General features: G+C 36.3%; 1 protein-coding gene across 1 annotated transcript in view; it reads right to left on the bottom strand.

Moving 5' to 3' along the window:
• Positions 1-23,024, bottom strand: part of Dach2 (dachshund family transcription factor 2) — a 483,871-nt gene that overhangs the window by 47,043 nt on the left and 413,804 nt on the right. Inside the window, exons 7-8 of the mRNA XM_035449724.1 lie at positions 20,719-20,854; positions 18,235-18,318 (exon numbers count right to left, since the gene is read on the bottom strand). Of these exons, the coding sequence (XP_035305615.1) occupies positions 18,235-18,318; positions 20,719-20,854 (220 nt within the window). The remainder of the gene's footprint in view (positions 1-18,234; positions 18,319-20,718; positions 20,855-23,024) is intronic.

Here is a 23,024-nt window from a genome sequence, read left to right on the forward strand (position 1 = left end):
TAGAATGGAGACTCTAGTCATAAAGCTGGAGAAATAGCATTGGACCGAACCAAGCCCTCTGAATGTGGGTACCAGCTAGGAGTCCAAGACAGTCTATGGGACCTCTAACAGTGGACCCAGTCTTTATCCCTAGAGCACAAATGGACCTTGGGAGCCCATTCCCTATGGAGGAATACTATTGCAGCCCAGATACAGCAAGGAGGGCCTAGGCCCTCCCCCAAATGATATGACAGACTTTGAAGGTCCTTGGTGGAGGGCCTCACTATCCTTGGGGAGGAGTTTGGGGGTGGGGTGGGGTGGGGTGAGTGTGAAACATGGGAGGATGGGAGGGCAAGGGAATGGGGGGATGGATATGTAAATATGAGTAATTAAAAATAAAAATAAGACATATACAATATATATAGACTTTTGGAACTCCTGGGGATGGACTGAATGCATTTTGGCTTAGAAATTGACCTTAGCCTCGGAGAGCAGGAAGTAAAATATATTGGTTTAGATTTTAAGTGTCCTCTCTAAGCTCATGTGTTAAATACTTTCTCCCTGGCTGATAGTATCATTGCAAACTAAGAGAAATTTTAATAGGTAGAAGGAAGTCAGGTCACTAGAAGCATACATTTGAAGAGAACATAGGATCCACATTCAAGCTTCCCTGTCAGTGCTTCCTGGACACTATAAGGGATGCACTCTACCACATGTTCTTTGTACTAATATTCTGCATTATATAGAGAGCCAATAACAATATAAGCAAGGGACCATGAACTTAAACCTCTTTCACCATAAGCCAAATTAAGTCATTAATTATTTTATGATATTTATCTCAAATATTGTCATGTCATTGCAAAGTGAATCTAACACACTAAAACTCAGTGACACAATTCTGAGAAAAAGGAATTTAATTCATTAAATGTATACACAAGCTAATAAAAATGGTAAGATCAACATTCAAATTCCCACCATAAGAAGTAAAATAAATTGTAATACAAAACCCAAACAAAGAAAAATAAGGATAAGGATAGAAATTATGATATATTATTTTTACTCAGGAGAATAATAAATACAAATCAAAGGTACTTCTTGGAAAACAATCAAAATTTAAAAGCTCTTGTATATTGAAAAATAAAAGAAAAACCAGTTCAACATCCAAAAAGGAGCAGTACTAAAGGTCCTTCATATACTAAGAGTATAATGAGAACATTGAAACACTATTACAACTTGTAAAATATGAAAATGAGTCTGAATACTTCTATAGTTAGTAAAAATGAAAAATCTCCTTCAATAAAATATCTATACATACACTGGCATATTAGTGTTACTTATTCTATTTTTATGCATATCTTGTTGAGATGCTGGTAATTGTCATGATTCATAGGTGTTGCAGGTGGCTACGGATTATTTAGGGCAGCTTGCATAATATTTTCTAGAACCACAGAATTTAGTAAAGAGTCGGGCAAGTCTGATCCAGCAGAAGTCATTTGAGTCCTTTGTCCTAAGCATGGTTTCTTCATCAATAGTGGCCCACCCTCAATCTATAAGAGTAAATAATGGCTACATCAATATTCGGTTTTATTTTGGGAGTCATTTTGATTTACTTTAACCAACCTTTTGAATGGAGGTTTCTCATTCCAGGGATTTTGTTAGTCTAAGATTATTGTAGGGGAGCATTGTCAACCCAAGTATGTATTTTAACACACACACACACACACACACACACACACACACACACACACACACACACACACACACTCACACACACACACAAACACACACTTATATGTATTGTTTACAAGTTAGGTAAATATAAAATAACTCCTAAAACTTTATTAAACAACTTTGGTGTTATTTGTTTTCCATCATTTTTTCTCCTTCAGTATGGAGAAAATTCTCCCTCTCCTCTTCTGTTAATCTGCTTCTTACTTTAAATCACCTGTAGCCTGCTATTCCCATCCCAAGCCCCCCTTCTTTGGTCCCAGCACCAGGTAATGAAATACAGGAAACAAATGTCTGCTGGGAGAGACCCCTAATAAATTTTCCAGTAGCCATAAACACAGAAACAACAAAAATGGACTAAATATGTTATATTTCTATATTTATGCATACACATCCATACATATGCATATAGGTACACAATATTCATCAAAGGAAAAAAAATCTATGAACTTCAGAGTTGGGAAACATGTAAGGGGTTTGAGAGAGGGTTACTAGAATGATATGGAGGAAAGAATGGCAGGGGGAAAGTAATGTCAATTTATTTAAATATAAAAATATCATTATAAGAAATCTACGACCAAAAGATAGCAAATGAAAAATTACAAAAATGAATAGTATAAATTAAAAACCTACAAGCATAAATGGTTTCTATAATTTTTTCTATTATTTGTTAAGAAGAATTAACAATTATATGATACCATAGTGAAATAGAAAATGGAATACCTAAAAATTTACATTTGAAATGTGTCTCTTTACAGTAAATGCAAGAAAATAAACAATTATAAGACAACACTGAAACCCAATATACCTCCAGTTAATAATTACTAAATTCCAAATAAAATATTAGTAGGTCATATATTAAAGAAGAACATGAAACATTATTTTCTTGGTCTGGTTTACCACATTCTATATATTTTCTTCTGTTTTATTCATTCACCTGCAAAATTCATAGTTTCATTTTTTTCTTTTAGTGTAATAAAATTTTACTGTGTAGACATACCATATTTTCATTATCCATTTATCACTTGATATATAAAAACTGATTCCATTTTCCTGGCTTTTGTGAATAGATCACCAATAAACACTAATCTGTGAGTATCTCAGTAGTGAGATATAAAGTTCTTTGTGTATATCAGCTGTAGAAAATTGGTAGTGGTAGTTCTATTTCTAGCTTTTAAATAAATCTCCACAACGACTTCCAAAGCTGTTGTATCAGATTGCACATGTGAATCCTAGATTCATATATTTAATTTTTCTTGTTTAATTTAGGACCCCTATAAGGACCAGAAATTTACAAAGCGATCATTAATAGCTGACTACCTCAAAGTAGGAGATAATACAGTATAGGTAAGATGAAATTAGAGCTCGAGAATACTAGGAGCAGAAAGATTTAGGAATGAAAGGAGTGGCAAAATAGGGGAGATGAAAGAGGTTTGGGAAGGTTACTAAACTGAGAGCAGTATTCACAAGTCACAGGGAAGCTTACTGTCATAACTAAATTTAAAAACCAATGTGTATTAAAAATTAGTTAGAAAGTACCCTGCACAGCCTGAAAAAATGCCTGCTTTAAATTATGGGTTATTCTGGGTTACTGCAGATGACCATGTCTGGGTACTGGTCCTACCATAGTCAGGGGTCGTGTTCAAGTTTGTGGACCATGCTTCTCTTCCTTCCTTCCTTTCTTTCTTTCTTGCTTTCTTTCTTTCTTTCTTTCTTTCTTTCTTCCTTCCTTCCTTCCTTCCTTTCTTTCCTTCGTCCTTTCTTTTCTTTTCTTTTCTTTCTTTCTTCCTTTCTTTCTTTCTTTCTGTCTCTTTTTTTTTCCTTTGGTTGTTCGAGACAGGGTTTCTCTGTGTAGCTTTGGAGCCTATCCTGGCACTCACTCTAGAGACCAGGCTGGCCTCAAACTCACCGAGATCCGCCTTCCTCTGCCTCTCGAGTGCTGGGATTAAAGGCATGCGCCACCAATGCCCGGCCTTGTTCTGACCTTTAACAGAGGTTTTCTTTATGTGTGTATTACATAGAAGGAAATACACTGTATGAAGTATACAGGCTTTCAGGCTGGAACTTTTCTTTTTCTTTTCTTCTTTTTTTTTTGTTTTTGTTTTTTTCAAGACAGGGTTTCTCTGTGGCTTTGGAGGCTGTCCTGGAACTAGCTCTTGTACACTAGGCTGGTGTCCAATTCACAGAGTGCTGCCTCTGCCTCCTGAGTGCTGGGATTAAAGGCATGTGCCACCAACACCAGGCCCATGTTTCTTCCAGTGGCCACACAAAAGCCCCAGGCTGTGGGCTGAGATCGGTGCCCTTATTGAAGTCTGGGGACCATGATGTAGCCGGAGCCATTCAGATCACTGTGGTTTGCCCTAATACCGGATACCATGGTGACATCCAGGCCAGAACTGTCATTGAGGTCTATGGCCCTATTGCAGCCAGGGTCTGTGTTGATGTCTGAGGTTCCTGGGGTATACCATTGAAGGACACCTAGATGCCTTGTTAGTGTCTGAGGGTCACGCTGCTGCTGGGACTGTGCCAATCTGAGTGGCATCCACTGTCCCCTGGTGCAATGGTGACATCCAGACCTGGGTGCTACTGGGGACCAGTGGTCCTACAAAAGCTGGGGTCTGTTGAAGTCTGAGGACCGTGTTGCCACCAAAGGTTAATGGAAACTGGTGGTCAGGCCACAACCTGTGGCCTTGTTGGTGTCCAAGGGACATGGCACTATTAGAGCCATCCTGATGTGTGTGGCTTGTGTTTTCACCTGGAGTCAGGATTTCATCAGGGCCCAAGCTGCTGCTGAAGGCCATATCTGGGTCCAGGGTCCTCGTGTGGATGGGGTCTGTGTTGACGTATGTGGACTTTGTCACTTCAGGGGAATATAGGAACAATGTGTGATGAAATTATAGGGCCATGTTGAGCCAACCTGCCCTTTGCTGGCCCAGGAATAACTGGCCCTGCCCCACTCTGAACACTGCAGCAAGAAAGCTGGCTCAACCCTCACGGGAGAGCTGGACCCTGAACTCAGGAGATACGGTCCCACCCATCATCATGGGAAAGGAGAACAGACACTGATGGCATGGGTATAGGGGAATCTGGTTCTGCCCCTCACCTGAGGTGCACAGCCCTGTAGCCTGGACTGACCAACTCAACTATCACCATAGCCAGGCCAGGAGTTGTCCCACCCTAACATCTAACCAATCTAGCATCTGCTGGAGTTCATGAAGGGACTGGTCCTGTGTGATGATACCCTGGAGATTTCTATGACTCAGGGCAGCTTCTGGATATCCGAAAGGAGTTTCTGTGAAGATCCAGTGATGATGCTGTACCAGAAACCAGAGGCTTTGAATCAGACCAATGACTCATTACAATTAACATTTATAAGTAAAGATGATTGGACAAAAGGGTATATAGTATGTGACTCACTTTGGCTTTCAATGTCACCAGGATGAATGAAGAGATGTTGAAGGGTAAGAAAAGATGGAGGAGTGAAGAGTCTTTTTCTTATTTGTTTGTTTTTCTCTTTTTTCTTTTCTTTGTCTGCTTGTTTTGTTTTGGTTCAATTTTTTAAATTTTTGGGGGGGTTGCAAGGGTGAAAAGAAGAAATGGGGGGATTGGGAAGTGATTTGAACTAGTGTGCATGATGTGAAATTCCCAAAGAAATTATGTTAAATAAAAAATTGGTGGACTTGGTGGAGCCCCGATTGGGGGCCCTATCTTGCCTGGGGAGAGGTGGGTGGATGGGGTGGGGGGTAGGTTGGAGGTGGGGGAGAAGGAATGGGGGTGAGGGGAGGGAGAGGGAGAGGGGAAGTACATGTGAAACAAGCCTGTTCCCTAACTTGAATTTAATAATAATAATAATAATAATAATAATAATAATAATAATAAAGAATAAAAAAATAAAGAAAGAAAGAAATTCTAGCACACTGGAATAAACGTAAAAAAAATTATGAGTCATTAATAGAAAATTTTAATTCAGATATACACAGTAATTCTTTTGAGTTGCTGATCAGAAAGGCTCTAGAGACTCTCCAAAAACACGTGATGCTGTCATTGCTCTTGGTTGTTGAACAGAAACTGAATGGTAAACCCCTATTGTCTAAGACACGTCATATCTTATTTGCACAGTATTAGGAAACAATGCTGGATCTTCATTGGAGGCTTCCTCCTGTTAGCTAGCTTTGATACTGCCAGGAGAGAAAAGATATCGATAGCCTAGCTGGGAACCATACTAACTATGGTACCAACCTGCCACAAAAGATGTGTCTACATATATAGTTGTGGGATGACACACATAGGAATAACCATCTGCTCTGTGATTGGATTTGAGAACCAGTCCAGAGATAGAAATCTACATCTTGTATGGTATATCTGCTCAAAATACCATGGTTGGCGGGGGAGGTATCTCCTGGCCTGGGGATTACAGGAAGGTTGACTTGGCCCCAGCAGACCAAGCAATCCAGAGTTTCCTGAAATCCTTATGCTATTCCTGTACCCACTCAGCAGACAGGTGAGCATGGACCCCTGTCTCAGGCCGAATTCTGTTTGCCCAGTTTGGGATCTCCTGGCCAGATACTGTGGGCAGGTCAATTCACCCCAGCTGAATCAAGCAATCCAGAGTCTGCTGAAATCCCAGTGCTAATCCTGCCTCCAGGATAGGGAGTGTTCAGAAACACCTGTACCCATTGTGAGACCCATTGGAGTATTGGAGCTGCTTGCACCCAGCAGAAGAGAACTGTGGAACCATACCCACCAAGAGAGGAAGAGACCCCACCTAGACCCACTGGAAGAAGGGATGGGAAGAGACAATATAAGAACACATTCAACAACAGAAAAAATAATATGACACCACCAGAGTATAGGGACTCTACACCAGCAAGACCTGAACATCCCAACACAGATGAAACAGAAGAAAATGACCTTAAAAATAACTTCATGAAGACAGTAGACACCCTTAAAGAGGAAATGAGAAAATTCTTCAAAGAAACGGAAGATAAAAACAAAAACAAAAATTAAAGAAATGGAGGAAAAGACAAACAAAATTGCAAGCAACAATTCAAACAGTGCAAAGTTTCAAACCTGAATTAGAGACAATAAAAAACACAGTCTGAGGGAATGCTGGAAATAGAAAAGTTTGGTAAACGATCAGGAACTGCAGATGCAAGCATAACCAATGCAGGAGATGGAAGAGAGAATCTCAGTCACTGAAGATAGACTAGAAGAAATAGATTCATTGACCAACGAAAATCTGAATCCAACAACCTAACAGAAAATATCCAGGAAATATGGGACACCGTAAAAAGGCCAAAACTAAGAATAGTAGGTATAGAAGAAAGAGAAGAAACCCAACTCAAAGGTACAGAAAACATATTCAACAAAATCATACAAGAAAACTTTCCCAACCCAAAGAAAGACATGCTAATGAAAGTACAAGAAGCCTACAGAACACCAAATAGAGTGAACCACAAAAAAGTCCCTATGCCACATAATAATCAAAACACCAAACATACAGAATAAAGAAATAAAATTAAGAGAAGCAAAGGGAAAATGCTAAGTAACATATAAGGGGAAACCTATCAGAATTACACCTGACTTCTCTATGGAAACTCTGAAAGCCAGAAGGTCCTGTATAGGTATTCTACAAACACTAAGAGACCATGGATGCCAGCCCATACTACTATACCCAGCAAAGCTTTCAATCACTATAGAAAACAAGATATTCTGTGACAAAACCAGATTTACACAATGCATTTCCACTAATCTTGCTCTACATAAAGTACTGGAAGGAAAACTCCAACCACAGAAAGTTAACTACACTCACAAAAACATAGGCAATAGATAATCCCACTTTACTAAAAGCCAAAAGAAAAAGCAGAGTAAATCCACACACAATACCACCACTATCAACAAATTCAAAACAAACAAGAATTAACAATCAATGGTCCTCAACTTCTCTCAATATTAATGGTCATGACCTGCCTATAAAAAGACACAGGCTAACAGAATGAATACGAAGACAGAATCCATCCTTCAGCTGCATACAGGAAACACACCTCAAATTCAAAGACATATGTTACTTCAGAGTAAAGGGTTGGGATAAGATTTTCATATCAAATGGACTCCAAAACAACCTGGTGTAGGAATCCTAATATCTAACAAATTAGACTTCAAACTAATATCAATCACAAAAGACAAAGAAGGTCATTTCAGATTCATCACAGAAAAATCCATCAGGATGAAGTCTCAATTCTGAATATCTAAGCCCCAATTACAAAGACACCCACATTCATAAAAAGAAACATTACTAAAATTCAAATCACACATAAAACCTCATACACTTACAGTGAGAGACTTCAACACTCCACTCTCTTCACTAGACAGGATCACCAGACAGAAACTTAACAAAGAAAGAAAAGAACTAACAGTAATTATGACTGAATTGGGTTTAACTGACATCTATAGAACATTCCATGCAAAAGCAAAAGAAAATACCTTCTTCTCGGTGCAAGATGGAATCTTCTCTAAAATCAAACACATACTCTGCAACATAGCAAACTTCAACAAATATAAAAAAATTAGAATAACCCCTGTATCTTATTAGACCACCATGCTTTAAAGTTAGAATTCAACAACAACACAAATTGTAGAAACCCTACAAACTCATGGAAATAGAACTATGCAAAATTGCACCATTCCTGGATCAAGGAAGAAATAAAGAAAGCAATCAAAGACTTCCTAGAAAACAATGAAAATGAAGACACAACACACCCAAACTTATGGGACACTTTGAAAACAGTACTAAGAGGAAAGTTCATAGCACTAAGTACCCACATGAAAAAACTGGAGAATAGTCACACTCGATAACTATCAGCGGAACTGGAAGCTGTATAACAAAAAGAAGCAAACTTACCCTGGAGGACTAAATGCCAGGAAAGAATAAAATTGAGGGCTGTAATCAATAAGGTAGAAACAAAGAAAACAATACAAAGAATCAATGTAACAAGAGTTGGTTCTTGGAGGAAATCAACAAGATAGACAATTTTCTGGATAGATTTCACTTACAAAAATTAAATCAAGTAAACATAAGAAATTTAAATAGACCTATAATCCCTAATGAAATAGAAGCAGTCATCAAAAGTCTCCCAATCAAAAAAAGCACAGAGGCAGCACAAAATTCTACCAGAAACTCAAAGAAGAGCTAATACCAGTACTCCTGAAACTATACCACACAATAGAAGCAGAAGGGACATTGCCAAACTCGTTTGACTATGTTATAATTACCTTGGTACCCAAGCCACATGAAGACACAACTATGAAAGAGAACTACAAACCAATATACTTCATGAACATTGATGCAAATTACTCAACAAAATACTGACAAATCAAATCCAAGATCACATCAGAGATATCATCCACCAGAATCAAGTAAGTTTAATCCTAGGGAGGCAGGAATGGTTCAACAAATGAAAATCTATCAATTTAATCCACTATATAAACAAACTGAAAAAGAAAAACAACACGATCCCCTTATTAGATGCTGAAAAAGCCTTTGACAAAATCCAAAACCCCTTCAGGTAAACATCACCCTTTACAATAAATACAAACAACAAAAAATATCTCCAGGTAATGCTAACCAAACAAGTGAAAGTCCACTACAGCAAGAACTCTGAGTCTCTAAAGAAAGAAATGAAAGAAGATATCAGAAAATGAAAAGATCTCCCATGATCTAGGATAGGTAGAATCAACATAGTAAAAATGACAATCTTGCCAAAAGTAATCTACAGATTCAATGCAATCTTCATCAAAATACTGGCACAATTCTTCACAGAACTTGAAAGAAAAATACTCAACTTTATATTGAAAAACAAAAGACCCAGCATAACCAAAACAACCCTGAAAACTTCTGGAGGCATCACTATTCCTGACTTCTGGCTCTATTACAGAGTACATAAAAAGACAGGTAGACCAATCCAATGGAATCCGGTTGAAAACTCTGAAATGGAACCACACACCTATAAACACCTGATTTTTGACAAGGAAGGTAAAATTATACAATGGAAAAAAAGGAAAGTATCTTCAACAAATGGTGCTGGCACAACTGGATGCTGGCATGTAAAAGACAGTATATAGAGCCATATCCATAGCCATGCACAAATCTTAAGTCCAAATGGATCAAAGGCCTCAACATAAATTCAGCAACACTAAACTTATTAGAAGAGAAAGTGGGAAATACCCTTGAAGGAATTGTTACATGAAACTGCTTCATGAACATAACACCAGTATCACAGACATTAAGAAAGACAATTAATAAATGGGACCTCCTGAAACTGTGAATCTTCTGTAAGGCAAAGGACACAGTCAACAAGACAAAACGGCAGCCCACAGAATGGGAAAAATTTTAACCAACCCCACATCTGACAGAGGGCTGATTTCCAAAATATACAAAGAACTCAAGAACCTAGTCACCAAAACATCAAATAATCCAATTAAAAAGTAGAGTACAGAAATATACAGAGAATTCACAATAGAGCAATCTAACATGCCTGGAAGACACATAAGAAAGTGTTCAACAACCTTAGCCATCAGGGAAATGCAAATCAAAACAACTCTGAGATACTTACTCCTGTCAGAACGGCTAAAATCAAAAACACCAATGACAGTTTGTGCTGGAGAGGATGTGGAGAAAGGGTAACACTCCTCCACTGCTGGTGGGAGTGCCAACTTGTACAGCCACTTTGGAAATCAGTATGGCAACTCCTCAGGAAAATGGGAATCAGTCTACCACAAGATCCAGCAATTTCACTCTTAGGCATAAACCCAAAAGATGTACATTCATACAACAAGGGCATCTATCTGTTCAACTATGTTCATAGCAGCACTATTTGTAATAGCCAGAACCTGGAAGCAACCTAGATGCCCCTCAACTTAAGAATGGATAGAGAAAATGTGGTACATTTACACAACGGTGTACTACTCAACAGAAAAAAAAGCAATGGAATCTTAAAATTTGCAGGCAAATGGATGGAACTAGAAGAAACCATTTTGAGTGAGGTAACCTAATCACAAAAAGACAAACATGGTATGTACTCACTTATACATATATTTTAGACATAGAATAAAGGATTACCAGCCTACAATCCACACTGCCAGAGAAGCTAGTAAACAAGGAAGACTCTAAGAGAGACATACATGGTCCTCTGGAGAAGAGGAAAGGGACAAGATATCATGAGCAAATTGGGAGCACAGGAGGAGAGGGAGGAGGCTAGGAGAATGAGAAGGGGAGACATGAGGGATCAGAAAGGTTGAGTTGGGGGGGGCAAGAATAGAAGAAAACAAGAAAGGAGATACCATAATGGAGACATTTTAGGTTTACAGAGAAATCAGGCACTAGGGAAATGTCTGGAGATCCACAAAGATGATACCAGCTAACAATCAAAGCAACAGAGGTGAGGCTACCTTAAATGCCCTCCCCTGATAATGAGATTGATGACTGACTGTCTTATATGCCATCCTATAGCCTTCATCCAGCAGCTGGTGGAAGTAGAAGCAGACACCCACAACTAATCACTGAAGTGAACTGGAATCCAGTTACAGAGAAGAATGGGTGATGAGCAAAGGTGTCCAGACCAGGCTGATGAAACCCACAGAAACTGCTGACGTAAACAACGGGGAGCTCTTGGTCCCCAGACTGATAGCTGGGATACCAGCATGGGACTGATACAGACCACAGGAATGTGGGTTTCAGTGAGTAGACCTCGAAAATCTATGAGACCTCCTGTAGAAGTTCAGTACTTATCCCTAGCATAGGTGTGGACTTTGGAAGCCCATTCCACATAGAGGGATACTCCCTGAACCAAGACACATGGAAGTGGGCCTAGGCCCTATCCCAAAACATATGATAGACTCTGATGACCCTCCCATGGAAGGCCTCACCCTCCCTGTGGAGCAGAAAGGATATGTGATAAGTAGGGTTTTAGTTGGGGGGGGTGGTAGGGGAGGAAAGAAGGGAGAGGGGTCTGGGATTGACATGTAAATCAATCTTATTTCTATTTCAAATAAAATATATCTGAAAAAAATAAAATGGCTGGAAGATAATTAAGAAAGTTTTCAACATCCTTACCCTTTAGGGAAACGCAAATCAAAATGACTCTGAGATACCATCTTACTCCTGTCAGAATGGCTAAAATCAAGAACCAAGGACAGTTTATGCTGGAGAGGATGTTGAGAAAGGGGAACACTCCTCCACTGCTGGTGGGAGTTCTAACTTATACAGCCACTTTGGAAATCAGTATGTCAACTCCTCAGGAAAATAGGAATCAGTCTACCACAAGATCCAGCAATTCTACTCTTAAGCATATACTCAAAAGATGCACATGCATACAATAAGGACATCTGTTCAACTTTGTTCATAGCAGCATTATTTGTAATAGCCAGAACCTGGAAGCAACCTAGATGCCCCTCAACTTAAGAATGGATAATAGAAATATGATACATTTACACAATGGAATATTACTCAGCAGAAAAGCAATGGAAAGCAACATAAGAGATACCATAATAGTGGGAGCCACTATAGGTTTAAATATAAATCTGGCACTAGGGAAATCTCCAGAGATCTTCAAAGGTGAACTCAACTAACAATCTAAGCAATAGTTGAGAGGCTATATTAAATGCCCTTCCCTACAATGAGGCTAATGACTACCTTATATGTCATCCTAGAGCCTTCATCCAGTAGCTGATGGAAGCAGAAGCATACATCCACTGCTAAACATTGAGCTGAACTCCTGGAACCCAGTTGCAGAGAGGGAGCAGTGGTGAGCAAATGGGTCAAGACCAGGCTGGACAAACTCACAGAAATTGCTGACGTGAACAATGGAAGGTGTCCGATAAGATAAGTCTTATAAAATATATAGATTTATGATAATTAAGACTGAGCTAGAAAATGAGAAATCCTAGTCATTGGCCAAGCAACATTTGTACATAATAGAAGTCTCTGTGTAATATTTGGGGCCCTAACTCGGGTGGGCGGCTGGTGTAAAGCACACAAGTGGCAGTGGGGCTCGGTGGCTTTTGGTGGAAAGATTTATCATAACAAGTATATTTATAAACATTAAAGGAGATAGAAACATATGAATAAATAGTAACAAAACAATTATCTTTTTTGCCGATAGACCTAATATGTAACTTTCAGTAAATTGACAGTTTATAAGATCAATTTGTTAGAATAACATTTTTCACATTATAATAAAGAGTAAGTTTGATGCTTGAAAAGAGAATAGGACATATACCTGTTCAAAAATAATGTGACTGCTAAAACATGTTTTTTGCATTCAGAAAGAAATCATTGAAAATTTTAAACAGAAAACAATGTTCATGGATTATTACATAATACTGTATCATCTCTAAATTTATCTTTAGATTTTTTATATATATATTTTCTCTTATTATTATTATTATTATTATTATTATTATTATTATTATTATTAATTCAAGTTAGGGAACAGGCTTGTTTCACATGTAAGTCCCCTCTCCCTCTCCCTCCCCTCACCCCCATTCCTTCTCCCCCACCTCCAACCTACCCCCCACCCCATCCACCCACCACTCCCCAGGCAGGGTAGGGCCCCCAACCGGGGCTCCACCAAGTCCACCAAATCTTCCTGTGCTGGGCCTAGGCCCCTCCCCATGTGTCCAGAGACAGAGTGCATCCCTTCAAGTGGGATGGGCTCTCAAAGTCCCCCACACACACCAGGGCAAAATGCCAGTCCACCTCCGGAGGCTCCCAGGAGTGCAGGGGCCTCCCCAATGGTATCCATGAGTAAGTCTTATTAACAGGTAAGTGAAAAATTTTGTGGATATGCTCTTAAAATATATAGAAAGGCCTAGATTGCAGAATTCCATAACAATAGTAAAAAATGAGAATAAATTAGAAATAGGTGATACTAAGATGCCATGGTTAATCTTCATTGTCAAATTGACTAGAATTATCTTCACTTAAGAGATATTTAACTGGCCATGTTTTAAAGGTACTTCCTGAGAAGTTTTATGAGAATAGAATTAAAAGATTTTGACTCTAATGATTGAGGTCTGGGGCAGTTACATGGATAAACAGAGGAGAACAGCAAGCAATAAATACAGATTACTTATTAAATGAGTGCATGAATCCATATTGCAATGGAGGAACGTTGACATTTTTAAGAAGTGATTGTAGAGTTAAAAATCACACCCAACCAACCAAATAAGTAAACATCCTTCAATTTTGAGAAGACAGTCTTAAAATGGTAAAACTGAAAAACTTGAAGAAAAACAAATGCATGAGAACATCTCCAGGATAAATGGCAAGGAAAAATAAAATTTAGAATTGACAGTAAAAGTATTACAAAAAATAAAGATGAGTAAACTAAACTTCATGAAATGAATGCACCCTTTAACAGGAAAACAAACTTTCAGATTACTTATCTGACATAGAACTCATGTAAAGTATGAAAAGAACTCTGGCAGTTAGGGTATAGTGTTACATTCATGCTATTAGTGCAAGCAGTGGGATGCTGAGTCAGATGAACAGCCCCTTCTACACAGTGAGACTGTCTTCAAAGCAAATCAATGGACAAAACCCAGAAACGCTCAATATTTAACACAAAGGAAACAACCTAACTAGAGAATGGACAAAGTAAGAAACATTTCAAGAAAGCTAATAGATACTCAAGAGGTTCCATATTATTAATCATCGGGGAAATGAAAGCAGGTCTGCACTCAGATATTGTTGTATAGTACTGGAGTATGATTGCAAGTAAAAATGAACTAATGCCAACACAAAATACTGGCAAGGATGTGAAGGAACTGCAATATCCATATATTGGTGATGGGGAGATAATATGATTCAGTCACTATAAAAAGTAGTTCTTAAGTTGGAATCAGCCATTACAATCTTATTTATTCCAGAGAAATGAATAAATAACCCACAAAACTGTCTATGAATGGATACAGAAGCTTTATTTATAATTTCCCAAAATCTAGAAACAATTCGATGCCCTACAATGGATATGTGGATAAATGGCAACACTCTATTGCACTTGCAGCATCAGAAAAATATAAAGGTAAAAGAATGTATAGGATATATTGGGCACCTATCAGGGGACTCAGACTGAGAGAATAATTGTTAATCTCTTAAAATCTCATGCTGTATGTTTGCACTTACAGATATAATTCCAAATGATAAAATTATGAAGATAGATAACAAAATAGTGGTATATCAAGATTATAGATTATGAAAGGAAAAAGATGTATGAGAAAAGAAATAACAGGGGAAATACCCGTGTAGATATAGAATAAATTTATAATTAGTCCTGATATTGCTACACAAACCTACATGAAATAATTCCATTAAATAATATCTGTACAGGAAATAATGTAAGAAAAAGTGGAAAATTCTGAGAAAGACCTGTGAGTCAAAGCTAATTAAGTTCCCTGAGCTCAATATTGTGCTACACTAATAGAGTTTATTGAGATTAGGAAAATTTGAGAAGGATAATATGTTTCTTTTTTGTAACATATATTGTGAATGTAATATATATCATTTAGAGAGGGAGGTATGTAAAAAAGATCCAGGGCATCATGTTTATTTTATTTTAGAGATACTTATTATAAAATGCACAAAATTTTGTACAAAGATAGGAAAAATTAAGTCTTTTTTGGTTTTAGTTTTTATTATATATAGGTTTATTGACATTCTGATCATGTTTTCTCCTCTCCCAGCCTGCTGTTCTTTGTGATCTGAAGTTACTTATGAATATTGTTTACAAAGTGAAATTTTCCTTGACTCAATACATTAGTTTCTCTTACTTAGAGCAAAATTATAATCTTCAGAAATTATATTTGCAATTTTAAGCAAGAGTAATAATTATTACAAACATCTGGATACTTTGAAGTGCTACTCCTTTTAAATATTTAGTTCACTACCTAAGACCATTGTAACAATTGTTCTGAACAAAAATAATTATTCTGATTAGTTTGTAGTACCACTGCTTTTTAAATATTTAGTGTACTACCTAAGACTACCTAGGGAATAATGGTAAGCAACAAATTAAATAGATATTATTTATATTATTATAGGGAAAATATATTGCACAAGCACTCTTAAAATTTGTTTTTATTTGAGAAAATAGGGATATGATGATATTTTTTCTAAATAAAAAACAATTTTGTTTATTATATGTATTCATTTTAAAGTACTAGATTTTCATCTGTACCACTCTGTGGATTGATTCAAATGCAGTTTCAGTGGGTTCATATATGGGGATATTTAATATATTCAGTTTTCTCACTATTTCTTCATATGACGAGAATGATGTTACACTGGATAGAATCCCAAAGAGTTTTTTTTTTTAATTTTGCTTCTTTTCTTATTTTAAATAGCCCGCAGACTTTTTATAATTGCCACTAAAATGTGTCTAGATGAACATTATGTAATACAACATAGATAGACCAAATAGAAGTGAATACTAGTGCACATTTTTGTAAAGCTTTAGAATATATCAGAGCATTAATGATACGAAGAAAAATATTTAGAATTATTTTTAAATTAAAAACCCTCATGTTTTTCTTTACTGGGGGGTCTTAGAGGTGAAAAAATGATGAAGTCACCACCAAAGGGTCCATGTGGCACAATGTCATAATAGGTAATTGAATTGGCTATTTATTTGGCAAAGTCTACAGAAAGATTTAATCAAGAACTCAATTTCAATGACTAGTCAATTTAGTAGTTTGAATGGAACTTACTGTAAGGAAATCTAGAATGCATAAACTTTTACATGCTCACGTATTAAAGTCCCATGCAAACTTCAAGCTATTATTTGAGACATGTGTTATAATAGCAACCATACAGTGTTGCCAGGTGCAGAAATCAGTAGGCTACATGAAAAGTAGCAGTATTTCTTCAGTTTTGGAATTTTGTTAATAATGGCAATGTTGGCATTTTATAGTTTCCAGAGCTATAAATCATCTTTAAAAACATGAAGATATTATTCAAAGCAGATGTGAAAGCATATGTTTGCTGCAGTTGTAATAAACTGCTTACTTGTCATACTTAATAAATGTTAAGACTTACATAGTAACTTGTTCACTTTCAATATCTGAAATATATTTGAAAAGAATACATTTTGCCTTACTATCTCAAATACAATGGATAGAAGTTGACATGAAAAGTCATTTTTTAAGGAAAACTTTCCATTACAACTTGGATATAGTTTAACATGCTAGATAGGGTCTATTAATGTTCTCATCAGTATATGACCACACTATTTCTGTCCTTCCAAAACAATAGATAAAGAAATACACTCAACAATTTGTTTTAGGAAAATAAGTTAATGTGCCTATATCCACATATTTCAGCAGTGTTCAGAGTTCTGACTTGTTAAAAAAACTGTCTCAAGAACAAATTGATGGATTATGGATGAAGGCTTATTCTTAATTAGAGTTTTGTTGCCTACATAAGAGTTTAAGCACTGTAATAAACCTAACCTGACTTGTTCCATTCTGACAACTATTCTGCAATCAATCATATGCACAGTGCAGTCCCAAAGGGTATAGTCTTTCAGTGTCTGGCTAAGAAAATACTAAACATGTGGCAAGGAAACCAACCATGGATCAATGAAATTAAAATTATACACGTTTTCAAATTACAGCTAAAATGCTCATCTAGGTAATAATGACGTAAGTTAAGCCTCCAGAAGAAAGAGACAATTGTCCATTAACTACTCATCACACTGAACCTTGTGTTCTGTATAATAGGGACATTTTAATAGAGATAAAATATACCATTTTACAAAGTAAAAAAAGATAATTTATTGATCTTACATAAAAGTGCAAGCTACTATCAAGCTCAGTGTGGCAGCAATAATGCATAGCTTATAACAAATGTTATATATTCTCCTAGATTTCTATGTCTTAACTTTCAGTTCAGGGGAGAATCATTTAAAATTGTTCTACTCCCTATTCTCTACAAAGACATATTTAAGTTATATGCTTGAGCAGATCATAATCCAGGTTGAGGCCATATCTGTCTGTACTCCAAATAACTGAATAGATTTTCTTGGTAAGATTCCATTCAAATGTCCAAATTTCATATATCTTTAGAATATGACATGATTTTAGAATTTGCATTATGATTTAGAATATTTTTGTAAGTATAAGAAGCATCATTTTGCCATGATAATAGCAATCTTCTTTATATAATTTTTAAATTACGTGTAATGTTTAAATTGTGTGTAATATAATATTTATTAAACTATACATATAATACATTGAATCTCTTCAGAAGGCGTAATAAATGTGCATGGAGAAACTTTTCAACTATATGCATTAAAAATTTTAAGAGTTATTTCAAATTTATAACACCAAACAAAAAGCTGTATAGAATACTTTCACAACCAAAAGAATTTATCCAAAGCCAGTATTAATCTAACCTGACTTGGATAATATATCCAACATGGTACTTAGTTTTTGATCTTCAAACATACATCAAATAAGCCAAAATCATTTTACCTTTATTGTCCCTTTGGAATTTTTTTATGGTTTGTCCATTATCTTGGTCAACAATAAGTTCTTCTCTATTGTTGGGCATCATAACTAAAAATGAAAAAGGGAACTGGGTATACTTTCATGCAAAATACCCAAAGAAAGTCCTAGAATCACATAAATTGCTAAAAATAATCCAACAATTTATACTTATTGTATATATTTCTGTAACATAGGAAAGGTTTGCTATGATAGTCTTGTACCTTGAAAATAACTATTACTAACTATGCGATTTTTAAACTATCATTCACATTTAGTAATAGCACTATCGGTATGTATTTCTTCTTTTAAAATGACATACAGAGTATCCAGCTACATAAAAATAGTTTTCTAAAAATATGTTGGAAGATAATTTATCACTTTATAAATTATGAAGTTAAAATAATTTTGCCTTTAACTTACTGTGGTAAATATATATATTTGACATTAGAATATAATTTTTGGAACTTATTGTGAGTTTTTGCAAAACATTTATGCTCAAGGAAGCAAAACATACTATTTTGCAATATCATTCCATTCTCTGTAGTCATATTTCATTGAAACATTACAGCTCTATAAATAAGATACAGACACTTTACAGCTAAAATCTATTAAACTTTTCCATTCAATTGTAGATAACATTTCTATCATGCTTGGGCAGCTGTGAAATATGCATATAGTGACCAATCACTGTCAGTGGAATTACATGTACACTATTTGTCAATAATTTTTCTAAGATATTACATTGCATATGACATATTTTATTTTACTTTGAAGTATAAGTTACCCATTATCTTTTGCCATATCATTCAGCAAATATGTTTCCCTGTATGTTCAACTTTTATCCAGCACCCAATAATTGATTATCTCTGTCCTGCATAGACAAATACAAATTATAAAGACATAGATACCTCCCCCATTTTCTTTTATTATACTAATACAAAATTATCCCAACAGAATAATATATGTTTTAGTTTCTTGATTCAGTAAAATTGTTCAGTTATAGCTTCTTGTATTGCTTAGATTTCTAGTAATAAATTTACTCAATTTTGTAACAACTAGGTAGACTGTGTCTATAAATTATAGGAAAGATTAAATACCTCTTTCTGTAATAAAAATTGCTCAACAAACACCAGGAGCCTCAAGATGTTATTCATCATTTATTTAACCTCACTGGACATTAGGATCTCCCAAGGAGATATTGAAAATCAAAACATGTTACTTCTTGAGCTATGTTCTAGACAAAGTGACTTAAATTCATAGTGTACTAACAAAACTCCACTGGTGATTATAATATAGATATTGGTTTAAGAATCACTGAGCTAAATATGAAACTAGAGACATAGACAACATGTAACACTGATACACATAGACTTGGATGGCTTTCCACCAACAGAAATAGTCTTTGTCCTTCTACAGCACAAATCCAAAATAGAACACATATCCTAATCTCCTGAATTCCTCTGCTTCAAAATCCAATTGTTTGGGAGAGCCTAAAACAAGCAATACTATGAGCTGTAAAAGTCTAGAGGATATAAAGTATTGCCAAAGATAGTTTTTTGACAAAAAAGCAGAAATCATTTTGTTAAAATGAAATACACAATAGGATACAGGATTGTGTAAATATAAGAATTATGAGAATTTTACCAAGCAAAATATAAACCATAATAATTTTATACAGGGAATTTATTATAGCTGAGTGTTCCTGACAATTTCTGTAGAGATGTGTAAGAGTACAGAGAATAAAATGTTAAGCAAAGGGGAAAAAAGCAAAAGTATATTTATCTCCTCATATTTTCTTAGTACTTTTTCTTTAAAAAGTGTTTTTTTTTCTTCACAGAGAGTCAAGGTTACATGATCTCATAATAATTCATTTTAACAGGCATGGAAGGAAATGCTTCCATACTATCGGCAAAGAAACTAACAATGCTTAAGTGATCTACCCAAAAAGTTGAAGATAACTATTGTAAATTCCTGTGGACAAATTCAAGTGTCTTATAGGTCCTATCACAACCAATTTTTAAGTTGTAAACCTTAGGAATAAAAAATGTACAGAAAACCATTTTTCAACATTGTGGCATAGTGTATGTCGATTTGCTTTTCAGCTACTTTTAAATAACTAAAAGATATTCTATCTCAAATATCCCAGAGAGGCTAAGCCTGTTATAAATACAATGCATAATAATAGATGGTACATATCAACATATTCATCGAAGACACTGTACCCAAAAAAATCTCATAGTTATCTATCAGTTTCATGAAATTGGGGGATACAGTAAAGGAAGGCATTGCAGGGAAAATTCTGACACTGTCCACTGTTTCCTGTATTACTTCAAAAAACCATGATTACTTCAAAAGCCATTATATGAAAGAGGTTCCAGATATTCAAGGATGTTCCTTTTGTCCCAGTGTGGGATATGGAACTGCCTGGAAGACTACCTCCCAATTATTTTCTTCAGGGAAGACACTCACCCATTCTTTCTGAATGATGATCCATCTGGGATGGAGAGCTCGACACACTGCTGCTTGGGTGGGAGGAGGTCTGACTCCCAGGGCGATGATTCTCTTCCAGAGAGGGAGCAGGAGAAGGACTCTCTGGGATCCTCTCCTGACACAAAATGAAACACAAAATAATTCACATATGCAATGAAATCATCCAGATGGCTTTGGCAATAGACTTGGAAATATTCACCTCTCACTTATTCTGAAAGTATACACAGCACACTACATGGACTTAAATACTTTAAATTTTTTTGAGAAAATAATGCCACGTAGTTAGAATTAAATGATATAGTGGTGAGTGGCTCAAAGGAAGTTAGGTTCAGTTTCATTTTTAAAAATTGCATAAATGGGAACATAGAGAAACACATTTGTGGGTCAGGGGCATGAATAAGGACCTGAATGTAGACTAAAAGACTCCACATAAAAGAAGCTACTGTGCCAACATGTACCTATAACCCCAACAATGGGAGGAGCAGAGAACAGAGTTCACTGACCAGTGAGCTCTAGTTTAAATGAAAAAAATAAAAAGGACTTCCTGGGCCTGCTCAGCATGCAGTAAACCTGCCCCTGCAGCCAAAATCTCTGGAGTCTTCCGGCATGGCTGCCTTGGACCCCTACACCCTCCCGTTGAGGTGAATCTGGGTTCTGTCTAGTCCCAACTCCCCCATTCCCTCCTTTGAACTTCCTGTGTCTGCTCTGCATGTAGTGGACCTGCCCCAGCAGCCCACACTATTCAGAGACTGTCTGCATCTAAGTCTTGCTCCCACTACACCCTCAGCTTGAGCTTGAGCTTGAGTCTTGGCCCCCCCAAGTCCTCTGCATGAGGAGAACATGAGGAGAATCTGGACCATCCAGAGTTGCCTAAATCAAAGTCTTTACCCACCTACATTCACTGGGAGACAAGAGGAGAGGGAGAGACCACATCTGCACCCATTGGAAGGAGGGATGGGAAGACGACAGGATAAGAACATACTAAACAACAGAAAGAACAATATGATATCCCCAGAATCTAGGGACCCTACAGCACGAAGACCCTAACATCCCAACACAGATGAAGCAGAAGAGAAGGACCTTAAAAACAACTTTATGAGGGTGTTAGAGACCCTCAAAGAGGAACCAGTAAATTGCTTAAAGAAATGCAAAACAAAACAAACAAAAAATACAGGAAATGGAGGAAAAAGACAAACCAAAAAATTCAAGAAATTAACAAATCTCCCAAGGAAAGCCAAGAAAAACAACAACAACAAAAAAAAAAACAAGTGAAGGAAACAATTCAAACAATTCAAGGCTTGAAAGCTGAAACAGAAACAATAAAGAAAACAGAGAATGAGGGAATGTTAGAAATAGAAAAGCTGGGTAAAAGATCAGGAACTACAAATGTAAGTATAACCAATAGAATATAAGAGATGGAAGAAATAATCTCAGGTGTTGAGGACTCACTAGAAGAAATAGAGTCATTGACTAAAAGAAAATCTCAAGTCCAACAAGTCCTTAACACAAATCATCCAGGAAATATTGGACACCATGAAAAGGCCAAACCAAAAAATAATGGGTATAGAGGAAGGTGAAGGAATGCAGCTCAAAGGTACAGAATACATATTCAAAAATCATAGATGAAAACTTTCCCAACCTAAAGAAGGACATGCCTATCAAAGTACAAGAAGCTTACAGAACACCATATAGACTGAACCACAAAATGTTCCCTCACCACATAATAAGCAAAACATCAAACTTACAGAATGAAGGAAAATATTAAGAGCAGAAAAGGAAAAAAGCGAAGTAACATATAAAGGCAAACCTATCAGAATTATATCTTCCTTCTCCATGGAAACTGAAAGCCAGAAGGTCCTGCATAGATAGTTTACCAACAAGTAGAGACCACAGATGCCATCCCAGACTACTAAACCAGGCAAAGTTTTCAATCACTATAGATGGAGAAAACAAGATATTTCATGACAAAACCAGATTTAAACAATACATATCCACTAATCCAGTCCTACAGAAAGTACTGGAAGGACAATTCCAACACAATGAAGTTAAGTACACTCACAAAAATATAGGGAATAGATAACACCAAAAGAAAAAAAAAAGAGGGATCCACACACAATACCACCACCACTACCAAATCCAAAACAAATAAGAATTAACAATCAATGGTCATTAATATCCCTTAATATCAATGGACTTAAATTGCCTATAAAAAGACACAGGCTAACAGAATGGATACAAAGACAGAATCATTCCTTCTTCTGCATACAAGAAACACATCTCAAATT

This window comes from Cricetulus griseus, chromosome X (assembly GCF_003668045.3).
Source record: "Cricetulus griseus strain 17A/GY chromosome X, alternate assembly CriGri-PICRH-1.0, whole genome shotgun sequence".
NCBI lineage: Eukaryota > Metazoa > Chordata > Mammalia > Rodentia > Cricetidae > Cricetulus > Cricetulus griseus.